General features: G+C 37.6%; 1 protein-coding gene and 1 non-coding gene across 2 annotated transcripts in view; both read left to right on the top strand.

Annotated features, from left to right (window-relative positions):
* The window catches only part of ATF6 (activating transcription factor 6), a 239,836-nt gene that overhangs the window by 90,875 nt on the left and 130,565 nt on the right, over window positions 1–18,396 (top strand). Inside the window, exons 14-15 of the mRNA XM_043450905.1 lie at window positions 9,520–9,587; window positions 13,462–13,576. Coding sequence (XP_043306840.1) covers window positions 9,520–9,587; window positions 13,462–13,576 — 183 coding nt within the window. The remainder of the gene's footprint in view (window positions 1–9,519; window positions 9,588–13,461; window positions 13,577–18,396) is intronic.
* TRNAY-AUA lies at window positions 1,973–2,044 on the top strand. Its single transcript has one exon. It is a non-coding gene; the product is annotated as a tRNA-Tyr (tRNA).

Genomic DNA, 18,396 nt, shown 5'->3' with positions numbered 1-18,396 from the left:
TGTATGATCTCATTTACATATGGAATCTTAAAAGAAACACCAAACTCATGGTGGTTGCCAGAGGTGGTGGGTGGAGGGTACAAACGTCTAGTTATGAAATAAAGAAGTCAGAGGGGTGTAGTTCACTGCATGGTAACCTTAGTTAATAATTCCATAGTGTATATTTGAAAATTGGAAGAGAACGGATCTTTTATTTTTTTGGCTGTGCTGGATCTTCGTTGCTGCACACAGGCTTTCTCTAGTTGTGGAGAAGGGGAGCTATTCTCTAGTCTTGGTGTGCAGACTTCTCACTGCAGTGGCTTCTCTTGTTGCAGCGCACAGACTCTAGGTGTACTGGCTTCAGTAGCTGCAGCACGCGAGCTCAGTAGTTGTGATACAAGGGCTTGGTTGTTCCGCAGCATGTGGAGTGTTCCTGGACCAGGGGCAAAACCCGTGTTTCCTGCGTTGGCAGGTGGCTTCTGTTTTTTTGTTTGTTTTAACTTTTTATTTTGTAGTGGGGTATAGTAGATTAACAATGTTGTGATAGTTTCAGGTAAACAGCAAAGGGACTCGGTCATTCATGTATCCATTCTTCCCCCACCTCCCCTCCCATCCAGGCTGCCACATCACATTGAGCAGATTTCCATGTGCTCTACAGTAGATGGCAGGCAGATTCTTATCCGCTGTACCACCAGGGAAATCTGAAAATGGATCTTTAAAGTTCTCATCACGAGGGAAAAGACTAACTAAAAAAAATAAGTAAATAAAAAAAAATAAGTAAATAAACATTTAAATACACTCAAAATTAAAGGGCTTTCCTGGTGGCTCAGGAAGGAATCTGCCTGCAGTGTAGGAAACCTGGGTTTGATCCCTGGGTCGGGAAGACTCCCTGGAGAAGGGAATGGCAAACCACCGTAGTATTCTTGCCTGGAAAATTCCATGGACAGGGGGACCTGGTGGGCTACAATCCATGGTGTTGCAGAGTCAGACCCAACTGAGCGACTTAGACGCTCTGACTCAAAAGTTCTTTAAAGAGAAAAACAGGGCTAGAGTTTGAATTGAGAGTTGAGTAGCAATTTTAGATTGGGTGGTAAGAGAAGCCTTCTCTAAAGAGATTCAACTTGAGTAAGGTATTGTCAAGGTAATTATTACCAGCTGTCACAAGCCTGGCGTGCTGCAGTTCATGGGGGTCACAAAGAGTTAGGCATGACTTAGCAACCAAACAGCAGCAGCTAGCCTCAAAATCTCAGTAGCTGATTGGAATAAAAATTTGTTTCTCACCCACTCAGAGTTTGAGATAGCTCTCTAGAATGGCTTTCCTCCAAGCAGTGACTAAGAAATCCAGGTTCTTCCACATTGTGGCCTCAGCAACTTGAAATCCTTTGCCTCTAGCTTTGGATGTTGGGGAAGAAAGTTTGGAAAATTATGCAAAATATTTTAGGGATAAGACATGACCTTTGCCACTGTTCAGTTGACTAAAAGTCTGTCACTTTCTCTAGTCTCCCTTGCAGTAGGTTTGGCAAATGTGGTTTTCCTATATGCCTGGGAAGAAGAGGGTTTTGGTGAGAACACTGCTTTTGCCATAGGCAGAAAATGGAGGAGCAAATAACATAAAAATTTAGGAGAAAACCTGGAAAAATAGCTTCCAAAGCAAGAGAATAGAAAGTATTAGTGACCCTCAGGAGGAAACAGTTTACATATTTGAGGAACATCAAGAAGTGGAATAAAGCTGGATTAAAAGCTTCCTTGGTGGTGCAGACGGTGAAGAGTCTGCCTGCAGTGCAGAAGACCCAGGTTTTATCCCTGGGTCAGAAAGATACCCTAGAGAAGGAAATGGAAACCCACTCCAGTATTCTTGCCTGGAAAATCCCATGGACAGAGGAGCGTGGCAAGCTACAGTCCATGGGGTCGCAAAGAGTTGGACACGACTGAGCGACTTCACTTCACTATTCATAGTGATTAAGGGGAGAGTAGCCATAAATGCATAAGGGCTTCCCTGGTAGCTCAGACGGTAAAGCGTCTGCCTATAATGCAGGAGACCCGGGTTCAATCCCTGGGTCGGGAAGATCCCCTGGAGAAGGAAATGGCAACCCACTCCAGTATTCATGCCTGGAAAATCCCATGGACCGAGGAGCCTGGGGGGGCTACAGTCCATGGGGTCGCAAGGAGTCGGACATGACTGAGCGACTTCACTTCCAGGTCCTTTCACTTTCAGCCATAAATGATGTCAGAGAGACAGAAGAGGTTAAATAATATCAAAGCTCATAGACAGTGGTGAGAATTTTGGTTTTCATCCTAGGTGTTAGAGGATAGCCCTGAGAGGATTGAGCAAGGCTGTGACTTGATCTGCTACATAGAGTAGACCATAGCAGGGAACCCATGAGTGAATGCAGAGACCAGTTAAGCCATTTTGGTAGTCTAGGTGAGAGATCATTGCAGCCTGTACTTGTGTGGTAGAGAGGAAGGTGGAGGAAAGTACTTGAATGCCAAATATATTCTGAAAGTATAGCTGATAGAATTTGCTATTATAACATAGAAAGGAATTGGTGGTAATTCCTGTGCTGTAGTTGCTGGGTGAATGGTGATGCCGTTCGCCGAGACTGAGACTGGAAAGAGGAGTTGGAGGCAATAAACAGGAGTTTCAGATGTACTACGTTTGAGATGGCTGTCAGACATTCGAGTGGGAAGATCAAGTGGGCGGTCAGATACCCAGTTCTGGAGTTGGGAGGAGAGGCTGAGACTGAAAGTTTAATTTGGGATGATGTCACCTAGAGAGAAAGTGAAAAGAAAAGAGGTAAGGAACTGAACCTTGGAACAACTTCAGTGTTAGAGGCTAAAAGGCAAGCAAACGTCAGCACTTGAGAAGGAAGAGGAGTGACTGACCAGTAGAATAGGAAAAAATGTAGGATAGTTGTGTCCAAAAACCCAAGCAAAGAAAGATTTTAGAGAAGAGGATGTGATTTACTGTTATTGAGAAATTACCATTGGATTTGATTATTAGAACTTGTTAGTGACTTTGATGTGTTTCCCAGGTGGCTCAGTGATAAAGAATCCACCTGCCAAGCAGGACATGCGTGGGTTTGATCCGTGGGTTGGAAAGATCCCCTGGACTAGGAAATGGCAACCCACGCCAGTATTCTTGCCTGGGAAATCCCATGGACAGAGGAGCCAGGCAGGCTACAGTCCATGGCTTAGCAGAAGAATTGTACATGATTTAGTGACTTAGCATCAACAACAAGTGACTGATGAAAGTTGTCTCACTGAAGAGTGGTAATGACAAAAGACTGCTTGATGTGGGTTCAGGAGGTAAAAATAGAATGAGAAGATTACTTCAGGATGATTCCCATTAATGGAAACAGAAACGGAGTGGCTGTAAGAATCGAGACGTTTCATTTTGGGATGGGATGTGTTTCACCGGTTTACCTGGTTATATGCTAATGGAACGCCTTAACTATTTGATTACGTGGAAACTAATTGGAAGCAGTATGTATGTTCTAAAGTACATTAAAAGGATATTGAGAAACATGGGCTTTTAACCATTAAGGGACTGTTTTCATCTATAAAATAATGAGGGTTAGTCTAAATGAGCTTAAGCTCTGACATTGAGAGTCTCTGATTATCCAGTGTGTCTTTCTCTGGGCCACTCACCTTTTGTTCACCTATCATAGCAACTTTATTTGTTGGTAGTACTTCTGGAGGCTACAGGCAATCATTACTAATGTCATAGTTACCTCAAAGTCCCAAAGCTGCTTACTCGCATTGGAATATAATGTCTAGTACTGCCAAAACTCACATCTGCCAAAGCCTACAAGTTAGTTGCCTCCATGGCCAGAGAAAAAATGAACTCTGTTTCCCTTCTGCTTTCCAAATCTGGTGCAAGTGAATATTATTGGTAGAACCTAAATTATAACTAGACCCTGGTAGCAAAAAAGTTTGGGTAATATAGTTGTCAGGCTTTCATCCTTTGTTATACAGGGAAGAGCAACAAGGGAGCAGGAAGAGATTATTGCCAATGGAGAATTCCACACAGCTGGCAAAATGGGCTTTATAAAAAATAGATTAAATCATTGGCCTAAGTAAGTTTTTTGCCTTATCTTTTGACATATTTTTTCATGTTACTCTTTCCTGTTCATTAGATAAATAAGCAGAGAGTTAACTTTGTAAGGGTGCTTGGTGTTCTTTAATCTTACAGAAATTTTAGTGGAAGATAAAGAATTTTGCTTTAATTTCATGGCTTTTGAACATTTGGAGATTTGTAGTTTAAAATCTTATCTCTTTCTCTGTTATCTTGGGTACATATATTTTTAGTAGGGAGCTTAGGTAATGGTAAAAAATGGGAGTCTTAGCTATTACAGAAAAAAGGAATGACAAGGATAAATCTGTGTTTTTGCTTTTTTTTTTTTTTTTTTCCATTTACTTTTATTAGTTGGAAGTTCTTGGTCAGCTAGGGGAAGAAGAGTCATTCTGCTTCTGCTGTTGTTGGTACCAAAGCATACAAAGAGTTCATCTGGTTTTATTTCTTAGTATACAAAACCTATATCTACTCTGCTTAGTCTTCTTTGCTCATTTCGACCTTCTTGTGCAAAGGACCTAATAGTCCAATAAGGTATTCTATAAATTTGACAAATGAACATTATTTTTTAAATTTCTGTCATCTCTAAGCCTTATATTCTTGATTTAATTTGTCCCATTTCATGATTCTACCCTCTTCCTGGACTGTGAGTTATTAGAAAAGATAAAGGGGCAAATTAGTAAAAATATCTTTCCAAATGAAGGCAAAATAAAGACATTTCAGACAGATAAAAACTGAGATAATTTGTCTCCAGAAGATCTGCACTATAAGAAATACTAACATGAGTTTTTCAGACTAAGGGAAATGGTACCAGACAGAACACCAGATTATCAACAGTGAAAAAGCACCACAATGGGTAAAATATCTGGATAAAAATAAATGGCTGTTTTTTTTTTTTATTGTTTGTTTGTTTTTAGTATCTTTATTTTATTTGTGTATATCAAAGTCTTTAAAAGAGTATTATCTTTAAAAAAAAAACCTTTTTATTTTGTATTGGGGTATAGCTGATTTGTTAACAATGTGATAGTTTCAGTTGAGCAATGAAGGGACTCAGTCATACATATGCATGTATCCATTCTCCCCCACACTCCCCTAGGAGTGGCATCCAGGCTGCCACATAACATTGAGCAGAGTTCCATGTGCTATATACACAGTAGGTCCTTGTTGGTTATCTGTTTTAAGTACAGCAATGTGTACATGTCCATCCCAAGCTCCCTAACTATCCCTTTACCGATTTTCTGAGTGTCTTTTTGTTTTGTAAGTTCATTTTTATCATGTCTTTTTAGAAAAAAAGATTCCACATTTAAGGGATGTCATATGATTTTTCTCTTTCTCTGTCTGACTTAACTTCACTCACTATGACAATCTCTTGGTCCATCCATGTTGCTGCAAAATGGCATGATTTCATTCTTTTTAACAGCTAAGTAATATTCCAGTGCGTATGTGTACCCCATCTGCTTTATTCATTCCTCTGTTGATAGACATTTAGGTTGCTTCCATGTCTTGGCTATTGTAAACAGTACTGCAATGAATATTGGGGTGCATGTGTCATTTGAGATCATGTTTTTCTCCAAATATATGCCCAGGAGTGGGATTGCAGGGTCATATGGTAGCTCTGTTTTTAGTTTTTTAAGGAACCTCCATACTGTTCTTCACACTGGCTGTAACAATTTAAATTCCCACCAACAGTGTGGGAGGGTTCCCTTCTCTCTACACCTTCTCTAGCATTTATTGTTTGTGGCTTTTTGATGATAGCCATTTTGATGATTAACCGTGTTGAACATCTTTTCAGGTGTCTCTTGACCATCTATATGCCTTCATTGGAGAAATGTCTGTTTAGGTCTTCTGCCTATTTTTTTACTGGATTGTCTGTTTTGATGCTGTTAAGCATCATGAGCTGTTTGTAAATTTTGGAGACTAATCCCTTGTCAGTCACATCATTTGTAAATATTTCTCCCAATCTATGGGTTGTCTTTTTGTCTTCTTTATTGTTTCCTTTTCTGTGTAAAAGTTTTTGAGTTTAAGTAGGTGTCATTTGTTTGTTTTATTTCCATTATTCTGGGAGACAGATCGAAAAATATACTGCTACGATTTATGTCAGAGTCTTCTGCCTATGTTTTCCTCTAGTAGTTTTATAGTGTCCAGTCTCACATTTAGGTCTTTAATCCACTTTGAGCTTATTTTCATGTATGGTATTAAAGAATGATCTTATTTCTTTTTTTTACATGTAGTGGTCCTATTTTCCTGGCACCATTTGTTGAAGAGACTGTTTTTTTTTTAATACTGTGTATTCTTGCCTCCTTTGTCATAAATTGACCATAGGTGCATGGGTTCATTTCTGGTTTTTCTGTCCTGTTCCATTGATCAATATTTCTATTTTTGTGCCAGTATCATACTCTTTTGATGACTATAGCTTTATAGTATAGCCTGAAGTCAGGGACCCTGATTCTTCCAGCTCCATTTTTTTTTTTTTCAGCATCGCGTTAGCTATTTGGGATCTTAAAAAGACTGTTTTAAAAGCAAAACTTATAGCAGCTTGTTGTGGGGTTTATAGTTTGTTTAGATGTAAAATATAGGATAATAAGAACAAAAAGGGAGGGGGATAAGTGGAATTATACTCTTATAAAGTTTTTATATTGTTCAAGTAATATTTGAAGGTAGACTGGTAGCTTAAAGATCAAAGTATAATCTCAAAAAAAAAAAAAGTATAATCTCTAGAGCAACCACTAAAAATGAACACAAGGAGTAGCTAAAAAGGTGATATCGGCAGTAAAAATGGAATGCTAAAAAAGTGTATATTTCAGCCAAAAGAATAAACAAATAGAAAATATATACCAGGGTAGTAGAAACAAACTCAGTTATATTAGTAATTAAAGTTAATGGCCTAAGCATAGCAATTAAAAGGGAGAAATTATCAAACTAGATTTTTTAAAAGGGAAGACTCAACTATATGCTGTTTGCAAGAAATGACATTTTAAACATAAAGACACAGACAGATGCAAAATAAAGGGTGAAGTGTGTTCTGTGTGCAAACACTAAGCATTAGAATGCTGATGTGGCTATGTTAGTCAAACAAAGTAGACAGAGAATATTACAGAAGACAAAGAAATTTTATATTGAGAGAAGGAGCATTAAATCAAGAAGTTCTAACAAACTAAATGTATAGACTCCAAACAATAAAGTTTCAAAAACATAATGCAGAAAAATGACAGAACTAAAGGGAAAAACAAATCTACAACATAATTGGAGAGTTTAACATCTTTCTCACTGCTATGTAAATGTCTCACTTTTTTTTCTAATTGTAACCTTGTGCTAAGTCCACATAGCTAAAAATGTGGAAGTTCATGGCCAAATTTTCACAAGTCCCTTTGTTTATTGGTATAAATCTTGCATGGGTAAATGGCATGTTCAGTTTCTCTTTGCGTGCTGCCTCTATAAGTAACTCAGGTTTCTTTAAAGCCTACCCACTCATTTCTGAGCCTATGGAAAGAAGTCTGGCTTTTTTCTAACTTCTGTGCTTATTTCATATGTGCTAAAGTAGCAAAATCATTTAAAATTCATCAGCTATTTAATCTGTTTATTTTAAAATTTGTATTATCCACTAGCTGTAGTTTAATTTTGGCTTTATGTACTACTTGATAAGCATTATCAGTAAGTATAATATTTTATTGTTTAAGTATCTTTTTCTTTTCATTTTATGTGTGCTCTTTTTATTTTTGTTTAATGCATTTTTGAGCACTTACTATATTTAAGACCTATATTAGTTTTTCATAAAATAAGACCCTTGACTTGTTACAGAGCCAGGAATTGGAAGCCCTCTATTCATCCCTGCATATTGGTTCCATCTACCACCAAACAAAATTGTTCCCTCTTCTCTTCCCTTAACCCTTTGTATATTCTTGTGTTTTAGCATTATACTGTGTTGTCTTCCCAGTTACACTGCAAACTTCTTGATGGCAGAAGTCAAATTCTGTAGCACCTGTACATGTAGTAGGCACATTCTGTGAAAGGTTGATTGCTGAAGGAAGAATGGATGGATACAGTAACAAACAAATGCTGGTAATCTTGTGATTAAACAGTTAGTTCTGAGAAGGCAGTGGCAACTCACTCCAGTACTCTTGCCTGGAAAATCCCATGGACGGAGGAGCCTGGTAGGCTGCGGTCCATGGGGTCGCTAAGAGTCGGGACACGACTGAGCAACTTCACTTTCACTTTTCACTTTCACGCATTGGAGAAGGAAATGGCAACCCACTCCAGTGTTCTTGCCTGGAGAATCCCAGGGATGGGGAAGCCTGGTGGGCTGCTGTCTATGGGGTCGCACAGAGCCAGACACGACTGAAGTGTCTTAGCAAACAGTTAGTTAAGTCACTGACAAGGTAATAGTGAAGTCAGTTCCTAATGTGTTCTTGAACTCTGATAGTCTTATAATACTTGTTTGAAGATCAGTTTACCAAGCTGCCGGGGTATGTAAGAAGACACAGTGCAGGGCAGATGCTAAGTGGGAGACAGGTTTCTCCTGTAGTCTGTGAAGACCACTAGTGGTTCCAGAAGGCTAAGAGTCATTGGTGAGGTCTCTTTAGTGATGGACTGGTCTATAGGTCTGTATTTAGGCATGCAGATCTTTGTGTTTACTCAAAGTAAATAGTAGGATCTAGTTTTGTTATGGACCTTTCATACTTTGGGCTTCCCTTGTGGCTCAGCTGGCAAAGAATCTGCCTGCAATGTGGGAGATGTGTCCCTGGGTTGGGAAGATCGCCTGGAGAAGGGAAAGGCTACACACTCCAGTATTCTGGCCTAGAAAATTCCATGGACTGTATAGTCCATGGGGTCAGCAAAGAGCCTGATATGACTGACTTTCACTTTCTTTTCATACTTTAAGAAATTTTCATTGGGAAAATAATTATTTGAGACAAACACAAGTTGTTAATGATTTCCCTGGTGGCTCTGACAGTAAGAATCTCCCCACAGTGCAGTCAATCTGGGTTTGATCCCTGGGTTGGGAAGATCCCCTGGAGAAGGGAATGGCTACACACTCCAGTATTCTTGCCTGGAGAATTCCATGGACAGGGGAGCCTGCTGGGCTGTAGCCCATGGAATCGCAAAGAATCAGACATGCCTGAGCGACTAATGCTTAAGTTGTTATACATTCAGTAATACTTGTATGAGTGGGTCATAAAACCTGTGATACTTGGACTAAGATTTGTGGCTATATCTTGAATATATATGGGAAGACCCTTAAATGTCTTACTGTCCATAAGACACATCTTTCAGCTCAGAATATGACCAAATGAGTTCTAATTTCTTTATTGGTATTTAGTTATGTAAACTTAATATGTCAGAATATTCATGAAAAAATATTTAAGAATACTTTAATGAAGTTTAGTAAATGTAAATATAGAATGAGTCAATATAGGAAACTATTCATATCATTTCATTATGTAACATTAAAACATTTTCTTTTCTTTCAGGGTGCTCTGGAACAGGGCTCAAATTCTCAGCTCATGGCTGTCCAATACACAGAAACCACTAGTATCAGGTAAGAAAGTGTGGAGGCTCTTGGTTAAGGAGTTCTAAATGCGTAGTATTTCAGTAAAGTTGAAATGGACACTTTGCTTCCATCTTAAACTTGTTCTCATCATTATCTTATAGAAGTAGATTGTTCAGATACATGTAGTAACTAATAGATCTCTGTAACCAGAATATTTCATTCAATTACTATGTGTGTGTTAAAAATATATTCATTTTTTGACACATTATTATTATGGTGTATTATTTCTTCATTAGTTAAAAATGTTTTTAATTTCTCAGTTCAGTCACTAAGTCGTGTCCAACTCTTTGACCCCATGGACTGCAGCACGCCAGGCCTCCCTGTCCATCACCAACTCCTGGAGTTTACTCAAACTCATTTCCATTGAGTCGGTGATGCCATCCAACAATCTCATCCTCTGTTGTCCCCTTCTCCTCCTGCCTTGAATCTTTCCCAGCATCAGGGTCTTTTCAAATGAGTCAGTTCTTCACATCAGGTGGCCAAAGTATTGGAGTTTTAGCTTCAGCATGAGTCCTTCCAATGAATATTCAGGACTGATTTCCTTTAGGATGGAATGGTTGGATTTCCTTGCAGTCCAAGGGACTCTCAAGAGTCTTCTCTAACACCACAGTTCAAAAGCATCAATTCTTCGGTGTTCAGCTTTCTTTATCGTCCAACTCTCACATCCATACATGACTACTGGAAAAAACATAGCTTTGACTAGACGGACTTTTTTGGCAAAGTAATGTCTCTGCTTTTTAATAATCTGTCTAGGTTGGTCATAACTTTTCTTCCAAGGAGCAAGCGTCTTTTAATTTCATGGCTGCAGTCACCATTTGCTGTGATTTTGAAGCCCCAAAAATAAAGTCTCTTACTGTTTCCACTGTTTCCCCATCTATTTGCCATGAACTGATGGTACCAGATGACATGATCTTGGTTTTCTGAATGTTGAGCTTTAAGCCAACATTTTCACTCTCCTCTTTTATTTTCAGCAAGAGGCTCTTCAGTTCTTCTTAGCTTTCTGCCATAAGGGTGGTGTCATCTGCATGTCTAAGGTTATTGATATTTCTCCTGGCAATCTTGATTCGCTTGTGCTTCCTCCAGCCCAGCGTTTCTCATGATGTACTCTGCATATAAGTTAAATAAGCAGGGTGACAATATATAGCCTTGACGTACTCCTTGTCCTATTTGGAACCAGTCTATTGTTCCATGTCCAGTTGTAACTATTGCTTCCTGACCTGCATACAGATTTCTCAAGAGGCAGATCAGGTGGTCTGGTATTCCCATCTCTTGAAGAATTTTCCACAGTTTGTTGTGGTCCACACAGTGAAAGCCTTTGGAATAGTCAATAAAGCAGAAATAGATGTTTTTCTGGAACTCTCTTGCTTTTTTGATGATCCAACAGATGTTGGCAGTTTGATCTCTGGTTCCTCTACCTTTTCCAAATCCATCCTGAACCTCTGAAATTTCACAGTTCACATACCGTTGAAGCCTGGCTTGGAAAATTTTGAGCATTACTTTACTAGGGTGTGAGATGAGTGCAATTGTGCGGCAGTTTGAGCATTCTTTGGGATTGCCTTTCTTTGGGATTAGAATGAAAACTGACCTTTTCCAGTCCTGTGGCCACTGCTGAGTTTTCCAAATTTGCTGGCATATTGAGTGCAGCACTTTCAAAGCATCATGTTTTAGGATTTGAAATAGCTCAACTGGAATTCCATCACCTCCACTAGCTTTGTTCGTAGTGATGCTTCCTAAGGCCCACTTGACTTCACATTCCAGGATGTCTGGCTCTAGTCTGGTGATCACACCATCGTGATTACCTGCATCGTGAAGATCTTTTTTGTATAGTTCTTCTGTGTATTCTTGCCACCTCTTCTTAATATCTTCTACTTCTGTTAGGTCCATACCATTTCAGTCCTTTATTGTGTCCATCTTTGCATGACATGTCCCCTTGGTATCTCTAATTTTCTTGAAGAGATCTCTAGACTTTCCCATTCTTTTGTTTTCCTCTGTTTCTTTGCACTGGTCACTGAGGAAGGCTTTCTTATCTCTCCTTGTTATTCTTTGGAGCTCTGCATTCAAATGGATATATCTTTCCTTTTCTCCTTCGCTTTTTGCTTCTCTTCTTTTCACAGCTATCTATAAGGCCTCCTCAGACAACCATTTTGCCTTTTTGCACTTCTTTTAATCTCAAACTTGCTATTTAAAACTGAAAACTGCTTGAACCTAAACTGCTATTTAAAAAACAGTTTTTAAAAAATGTTTTAAAGTTAATTATAATTGATCTTCTTTATTCACACATTCTGTATTTATGTATTTCTCTTACTGGAGAAAATTTATTTTTACCCCCAGTCAGTACTCAAGGTACTTTCATGGTCATTTGCTTTCCCAGGTGAATTTCAGCAAACTAGTACTTTGGCTTCCTATTTCAGCTCTCATACTATAAACACTTGTCCTTTCCGAGATATATTTAGTGCCATATTTTTTACATTCTATGATTTTTGCTTGTAAATTCATCATTTAAAATTGCCCCCAAGCATAGTTCTGAAGTGTGCTGCCTAGTGTTTGTAAGAGCTTGAGAAAGCTGTATGGTGCCATGTAGAGAAAATATGTGTTGGATAAACTTCATTTGTACACGGGTTATAACGCTGTTGACTGTGAGTGCTTTGCTAATGAGTGAACAGTATTTGTTAAAGAAAATGTCTTTAAATGGAAACATATAAAGCAAGGTTATATGTTGATCAGTTAACAATAATGCTGTAACTAAGGGCTCACGGGAACCTGACCTGTATTTCCCTTAGGAGAGTGGTTCAGTGTTTTCTCATTCAGAGTTCACACTGACTTTACAGAACATAACTACCGTAAATAATAAGAGCTGTTTAGGCAAAATATTATAGTTAGAAATGGCCTATTGAGTACATGAAATTATTTCAGAGGAAGTTTTTATGGCTCATTTTTAATTTCCTTTTAGGTCAGTCTTTCCCTCTTGTTAATAAAAGTTTGAAGACATAGAAGAACCTATAAGAATTAAATATGTATGATTTTTGTTTTTGAAGAAAAATAAACATTTTTTTACTCTCTTTAACTTTTGGGTGTTAGCTTACTGTGCTAAACAATAAAAGACTCTGAAAATATTAGTAAGATCTATATCAATACCATTTGAGTACATCTTTTGGGATATGATGTGGTTTGAGGTGTTACATTTTTAGATATAATTTTACCAAGGCACTGACATGATACTTTTAATATCTATGGCTAATAATTGTTGAGTGACTCCTATGGAACAGGACCCATAGGAGTAACATGCTTGGTACTAACATCTCTGACCCCAGTGACAGTCCTGAAAGGTTTATGTGGTTACCCTCTTTTTACTGATGAGGAAAATGAAGTTGCTCAGGGATGGATTTCCCCCAGAATGCCCAGTTGAGGGGTGGAACAGGAATTCAGAGACAGGTATATTTGTTTTCAAATCCTAAGCTCTTTTCCACCTTTTGTACAGCCTCATAGGCAAGTGTGCTTTCACAGATTTGACAGAATGGTGAAAAAGAACTTTTCTTCAGACTTAAGTTTTGTTACCGAAATTTTAAAATCATGCAAACTGATGCAGAAGTCTATTTTCTGGTACTTCTGTTGTTTTCACATACTTTGCAATGCACTTGACTGTCTGGTACATTTTAGAGCCTTGATTAAGAAATGAGAGTTTAGCTTTAGTGAACTAGATCTTAGTTTTTCAAAATGTTATTATAAAAATTGCTGCCAAAATGCTACTAATGTTTTGGTTGAGAGAGATTCTTATGATTCAGATATCACCTTAGATTAGGAAGCATTTTGAGAGGATAGAAATTCATCAGTTTAAGAGCATTTTGCCATTTTCTTACTTCAGCAGGAACTCAGGGAGTGAGCTACAGGTATATTATGCTTCACCCAGAAGTTATCAAGACTTCTTTGAAGCCATCCGCAGAAGGGGAGACACGTTTTATGTTGTGTCGTTTCGAAGGGTAAGTTCATTTTGAAAGAATAGAAGATGTTTTTGAATACTGGCTGTACATAAGGCATTGGACTGAATACTGTGGAAGATAAAAAATATATGGGATAGGAAGCAATATAAAATAAATTGTATGAGTGGAACACTCTAAGTGCTATAATACAAACTTGACTTTGAGCTGTTCAAGTTATGAAGAGGAACATGGAGTTGATACCAGACAATATTTAGAAAATATAAGATGCTTATTGATTTTTATTCTTTGTTGTCCCTATAGCCATATTGTTTGTTTATAACTAAAGGAGAAGTAAAAACATAAAAATTTCTTTTTAGGCTTTATGGTGGTTTTCCCATTTGGTTATTAGAAAGTAGACTTCCTAAATTTTAGCTTAATATGAGTTATGGGCTGATTAATACATTACTTGTGGAATGTTTGGATATATGTGACTGAGACTTTATATTCTTTTCTCTCTCCTTCATTAAGCATTTACTCTTATTAGTGAAGAATGTGTAAGATAATTAGTCACTTATGCAAAAGAAAGTGTTTATATGACCACTTCTGAATGTTACAAATGTTAGACTAAATGGGGTGAAATGCATAGCTTATTTTCATGCCATCTACTTTTCCTCTAAAATGAAAATACATTTTTCATAGACTTGCCATTTGAATATCTCTGTTAAAGTATTGTATGTTAAACCAGCAACACATGAATAGGTTAGAATTCCTTGGTAGTTTGTATCCTAGGTTTTCCTTTTTCTTTTTTTTAAAGAATGTAGAGAGGCATGATAGAAATAAGCATATGCTGACAATAAACGATTCATTCTCTCATTATGGTCACAACTCACTATCACTGAAATTTTCAGTTAATTCTTTTCCTGAAGTATAAACATCTAGCGGCTCAGAATTTTGGACTTGAAGATTAGGGTAGTCAAACATTTCATGTATGTGTGGTCGTTAATCAAATGTGTTAGGAGATTTGGGATACTGTAGTGAAGGTATCTCATAACTTCTGCCTTTTCTCAAGAATTCCCTGTGCTCAGTCTGTTCTCTCAGATGTAGCTGGTGTATTTCTATACTGCACCAGCCTCAAAGTTCATTTTCAGCAGCAAGGGGGCAGCTGAAAACAGGGTTTCGGCAAGGCTCCAGCTGTATTGGCTGATGAGAACTTATTGTTGCTTTGGGTTGACACTGTCATGTTGGGGGGAAATGTAAATGGGATCCAGCACTATGAAGAAGAGACTTAATGGGTGTTAAGACTTGAAGGAATGTGTTGATGTATATATATAATGAATATAACCACAAAAGAAACACTGAAATAGCTGAATACTTTTTCATAGGTTTGGGATAATTTCTGTATTATTTGATGAAAACAGTACAGTATACATTAAAAGTAGCAATTGTCAAGCCACAGATTGACATCATAACTAGTAACAATTTTCTAGGGAGGAGAACAAGTATTTGTTATGAAGAAAATTATTGTAGCCTTAAAAGGACTGTGTTTTTACAAAGGAAGATGAATACTGTTCTTTTTTTTAATGAATACATTACATTTCTTACATCTGTAAAAGCTACTTCTCATTAGTTTGCTGTGAAAAGTGCTACTAGAAAATTTTTTGTCACCCTCCCTCCAATCTTCTGATGTTCTGGAAGGAACTGTCTCATGTTTAAGAAAACTGTTGGACTCTCTCACATTCTGTTTAAGTTTTTCATTTCCTAATTACTGATTTATCATATCTTAGTGTTTTGTATCAAGGAAAAGTGAGGATAAGCATGAACTTAACTAGATAACAGTCGAAGTTGTTAGAGAGAGATAGCATCCTTTTTTACTTTTTCTTGCTTTATTTTGTTTCAAAGTAGGGATAAGGAAGTTAATTTTATCATCATGACTATGTCATTGGACAAGAATTTGATTCTTAAATCCAGGGTTGTTCTTTTTGTTCTTGCTAAAGTGAAAATGAGAGACATAATGATCTCATGCTTACATGCTTAGTTTTCTTTTCCATTTTTTTCAGTATAAAATATTCTAACAGTTTTATCAAAAAGGCAAGTGGCATCATTTCTTGTGCAGAAAGATGTAGAAATCCCAATAAAAATAAATAAGGGGATAAAAGGAAAGATGTAGAAGTCTCACTCAGGCTCTTAATTTCATTGACAGAAGTTACTGTAATTGCTACTGTGTGACTGCATTAGAAACTAAGAAGTATAGGAATTTTGATGCCCCCAGATTTTGCTTAGTATAAATGAAAATTAACAGAGCCAATAAGCAAACCATATTATTTTATTTTATAATTGGACATGTGTTTAACAAATATTTTAATATTTAAAAAAGTAGATGTAGCTATTGACTGTTTAGTATACCATTATTTAATAAACCAACTCATACATTTCATAGCTTGGAATGTATACTTGTCGTCATGGAAAATTAGAATAGTGGCTTGTTGTCATTCGTGATTCAACAGCAGCTCCAGTAATTCCACTTTAGTCTTTTTCTCACATATCTTATTCAGACTCCCCAAACATAAAAGAGAGTTTGATTATATATATATAATTATATGGAATTTCTGCAGTAATCTGGCTCATGATCCATGGTCCATTCGTGACCAAGGAAATAGGGTGGATTTCTTTAAATGTACCAGCAAGTTTGTGCAGAAGGAATAGCTTGGACCACTAGTCTGAGAAAAAGATTGTGATGAGTCATTAGAGCTTCATTAACTGTTTATTGTATCATATAACACCTGCTTTTATAAAAAAAAGTTCCTTCTTTATTGGTCCCTAGTTTTTTGGTCTCAAAGGCTTGTATTCTCATGTGTATCACAAGCCTCTGAAAGACAGGAAGTGTCATATGCTTTTTTATTATTACAACTGACTCTCAGCACAATGCCAGTCACTGGTGTTTATTGAACAAAACAATTTTATGTATGGTTCACTAAGGGAAGTCACAGTGATGAAAGTTCATTGTTTTTCATAATCATTTAAGGTGTATATTTACATCTGTTTTGCTTAGAGTAATTTAAATCTATTTTGCTGATCTAAGAAGTAACATGGGCAGTGCCAAATTCCAGCAGAAAGTTCAGTTAGAGATGACCTGTCTTTGCTTTATTTATGGTTGTACTAGCCAGAGATGTATCAGCTTTGTGCTTATCTCTTAATCTAAACTTTAAAGCTAAGAAAAAAATCACCTTGGTGGAATTATTGGAGTGGATTGTTGTTAGACCTCATTGCTTTTTTTTTGTGGAGAAGGGTTGGTGTCTAGTATCTCTTCAGATTCAAGCAGCATGAACCAGAACCTTGTAACTTTGGACAAAGAGTAAGAAAGACTCTAATAGTTCAGAAAGGTTGACTGGTGATGTTAAAGATTCAAAATGTTTGCCAAAGGTTTATTCCCACGGAAGGCCATAAAGGAGAGTTTCACAGAATGACAATGACATTTTCTAAATTAATGCCTAAAGTAATTCCTAATATATGCTTAGAAGAGTGGCATATTTTCTTAATGTATATGATTTATTTCTTGGAAATTTTTTAGTATATAACTTTATATAAAATCTTCAGAGGCAAGAGGAATTTCTTTAGTAATCAAAGGAAATTAGTGTATAAAGTCTGCTTCAAAAGGATACAGCTCCTTTTGTTTTGGGACTTCACAACTACACATGGATCTTGGAGTTTGGCCATTTACTTATCTCTGCTTTCATGGCCTTTTAGCCAGATTCCTTCTCTGGCTGAAAAAAGAAGTGACTAAATGAATTTGGAAAAATACTTGCTATTTTAAAAATATGTCTTTCAAAGAATTAATCTCAAAAATATATGAGCAACTCCTGCAGCTCAATTCCAGAAAAATAAACGACCCAATCAAAAAATGGGCCAAAGAACTAAACAGACATTTCTCCAAAGAAGACATACAGATGACTAACAAACACATGAAAAGATGCTCAACATCACTCATTATCAGAGCAATGCAAATCAAAACCACAATGAGGTACCATTTCACGCCAGGCAGAATGGCTGCTATCAAAAAGTCTACAAACAATAAATGCTGGAGAGGGTGTGGAGAAAAGGGAACCCTCTTACACTGTTGGTGGCAATGCAAACTAGTACAGCCATTATGGAGAACAGTGTGGAGATTCCTTAAAAAATTGGAAACAGAACTGCCATACGACCCAGCTATCCCACTGCTAGGCATATTCACCGAGTAAACCAGAATTGAAAGAGACACGTGTACCCCGGTGTTCATCACAGCACAATTTACAATAGCCAGGACGTGGAAGCAACCTAGATGTCCATCGGCAGACAAATGGATAAGAAAGCTGTGGTACATATACACGTTGGAATATTACTTAGCCATTAAAAAGAATGCATTTGAATCAGTTGTAATGAAGTGGATGAAACTGGAGCCTGTTATACAGAGCGAAGTAAGTCAGAAAAAAGGACACCAATACAGTATGCTGCTGCTGCTGCTGCTGCTGCTAAGTCGTTTCAGTCATGTCCGACTCTGTGCGACCCCAAAAATGGCAGCCCACCAGGCTCCCCCATCCTTTGGATTCTCCAGGCAAGAACACTGCAGTGGGTTGCCATTTCCTTCCCCAGTGCATGAAAGTGAAAAGTGAAAGGGAAGTCGCTCAGTCGTGTCCGACTCTTAGCGATCCCATGGACTGCAGCCCACCAGGCTCCTCCATCCATGGGATTTTCCAGGCAAGAGTACTGGAGTGGGGTGCCATTGCCTCTCCACCAACAGAGTATACTAACGCATATATATGGAATTTAGAAAGATGGTAACAATGACCCTATATGCGAGACAGCAGAAGAGACACAGATGTAAAGAACAGACTTTTGGACTCTGT

The sequence above is a fragment of the Cervus canadensis genome, chromosome 2, assembly GCF_019320065.1.
Source record: "Cervus canadensis isolate Bull #8, Minnesota chromosome 2, ASM1932006v1, whole genome shotgun sequence".
NCBI classification, from domain to species: domain Eukaryota; kingdom Metazoa; phylum Chordata; class Mammalia; order Artiodactyla; family Cervidae; genus Cervus; species Cervus canadensis.
The sequence above is the reverse complement of the archived record's forward strand: the minus strand, read 5'-3'. Positions and strand labels throughout refer to the sequence as shown.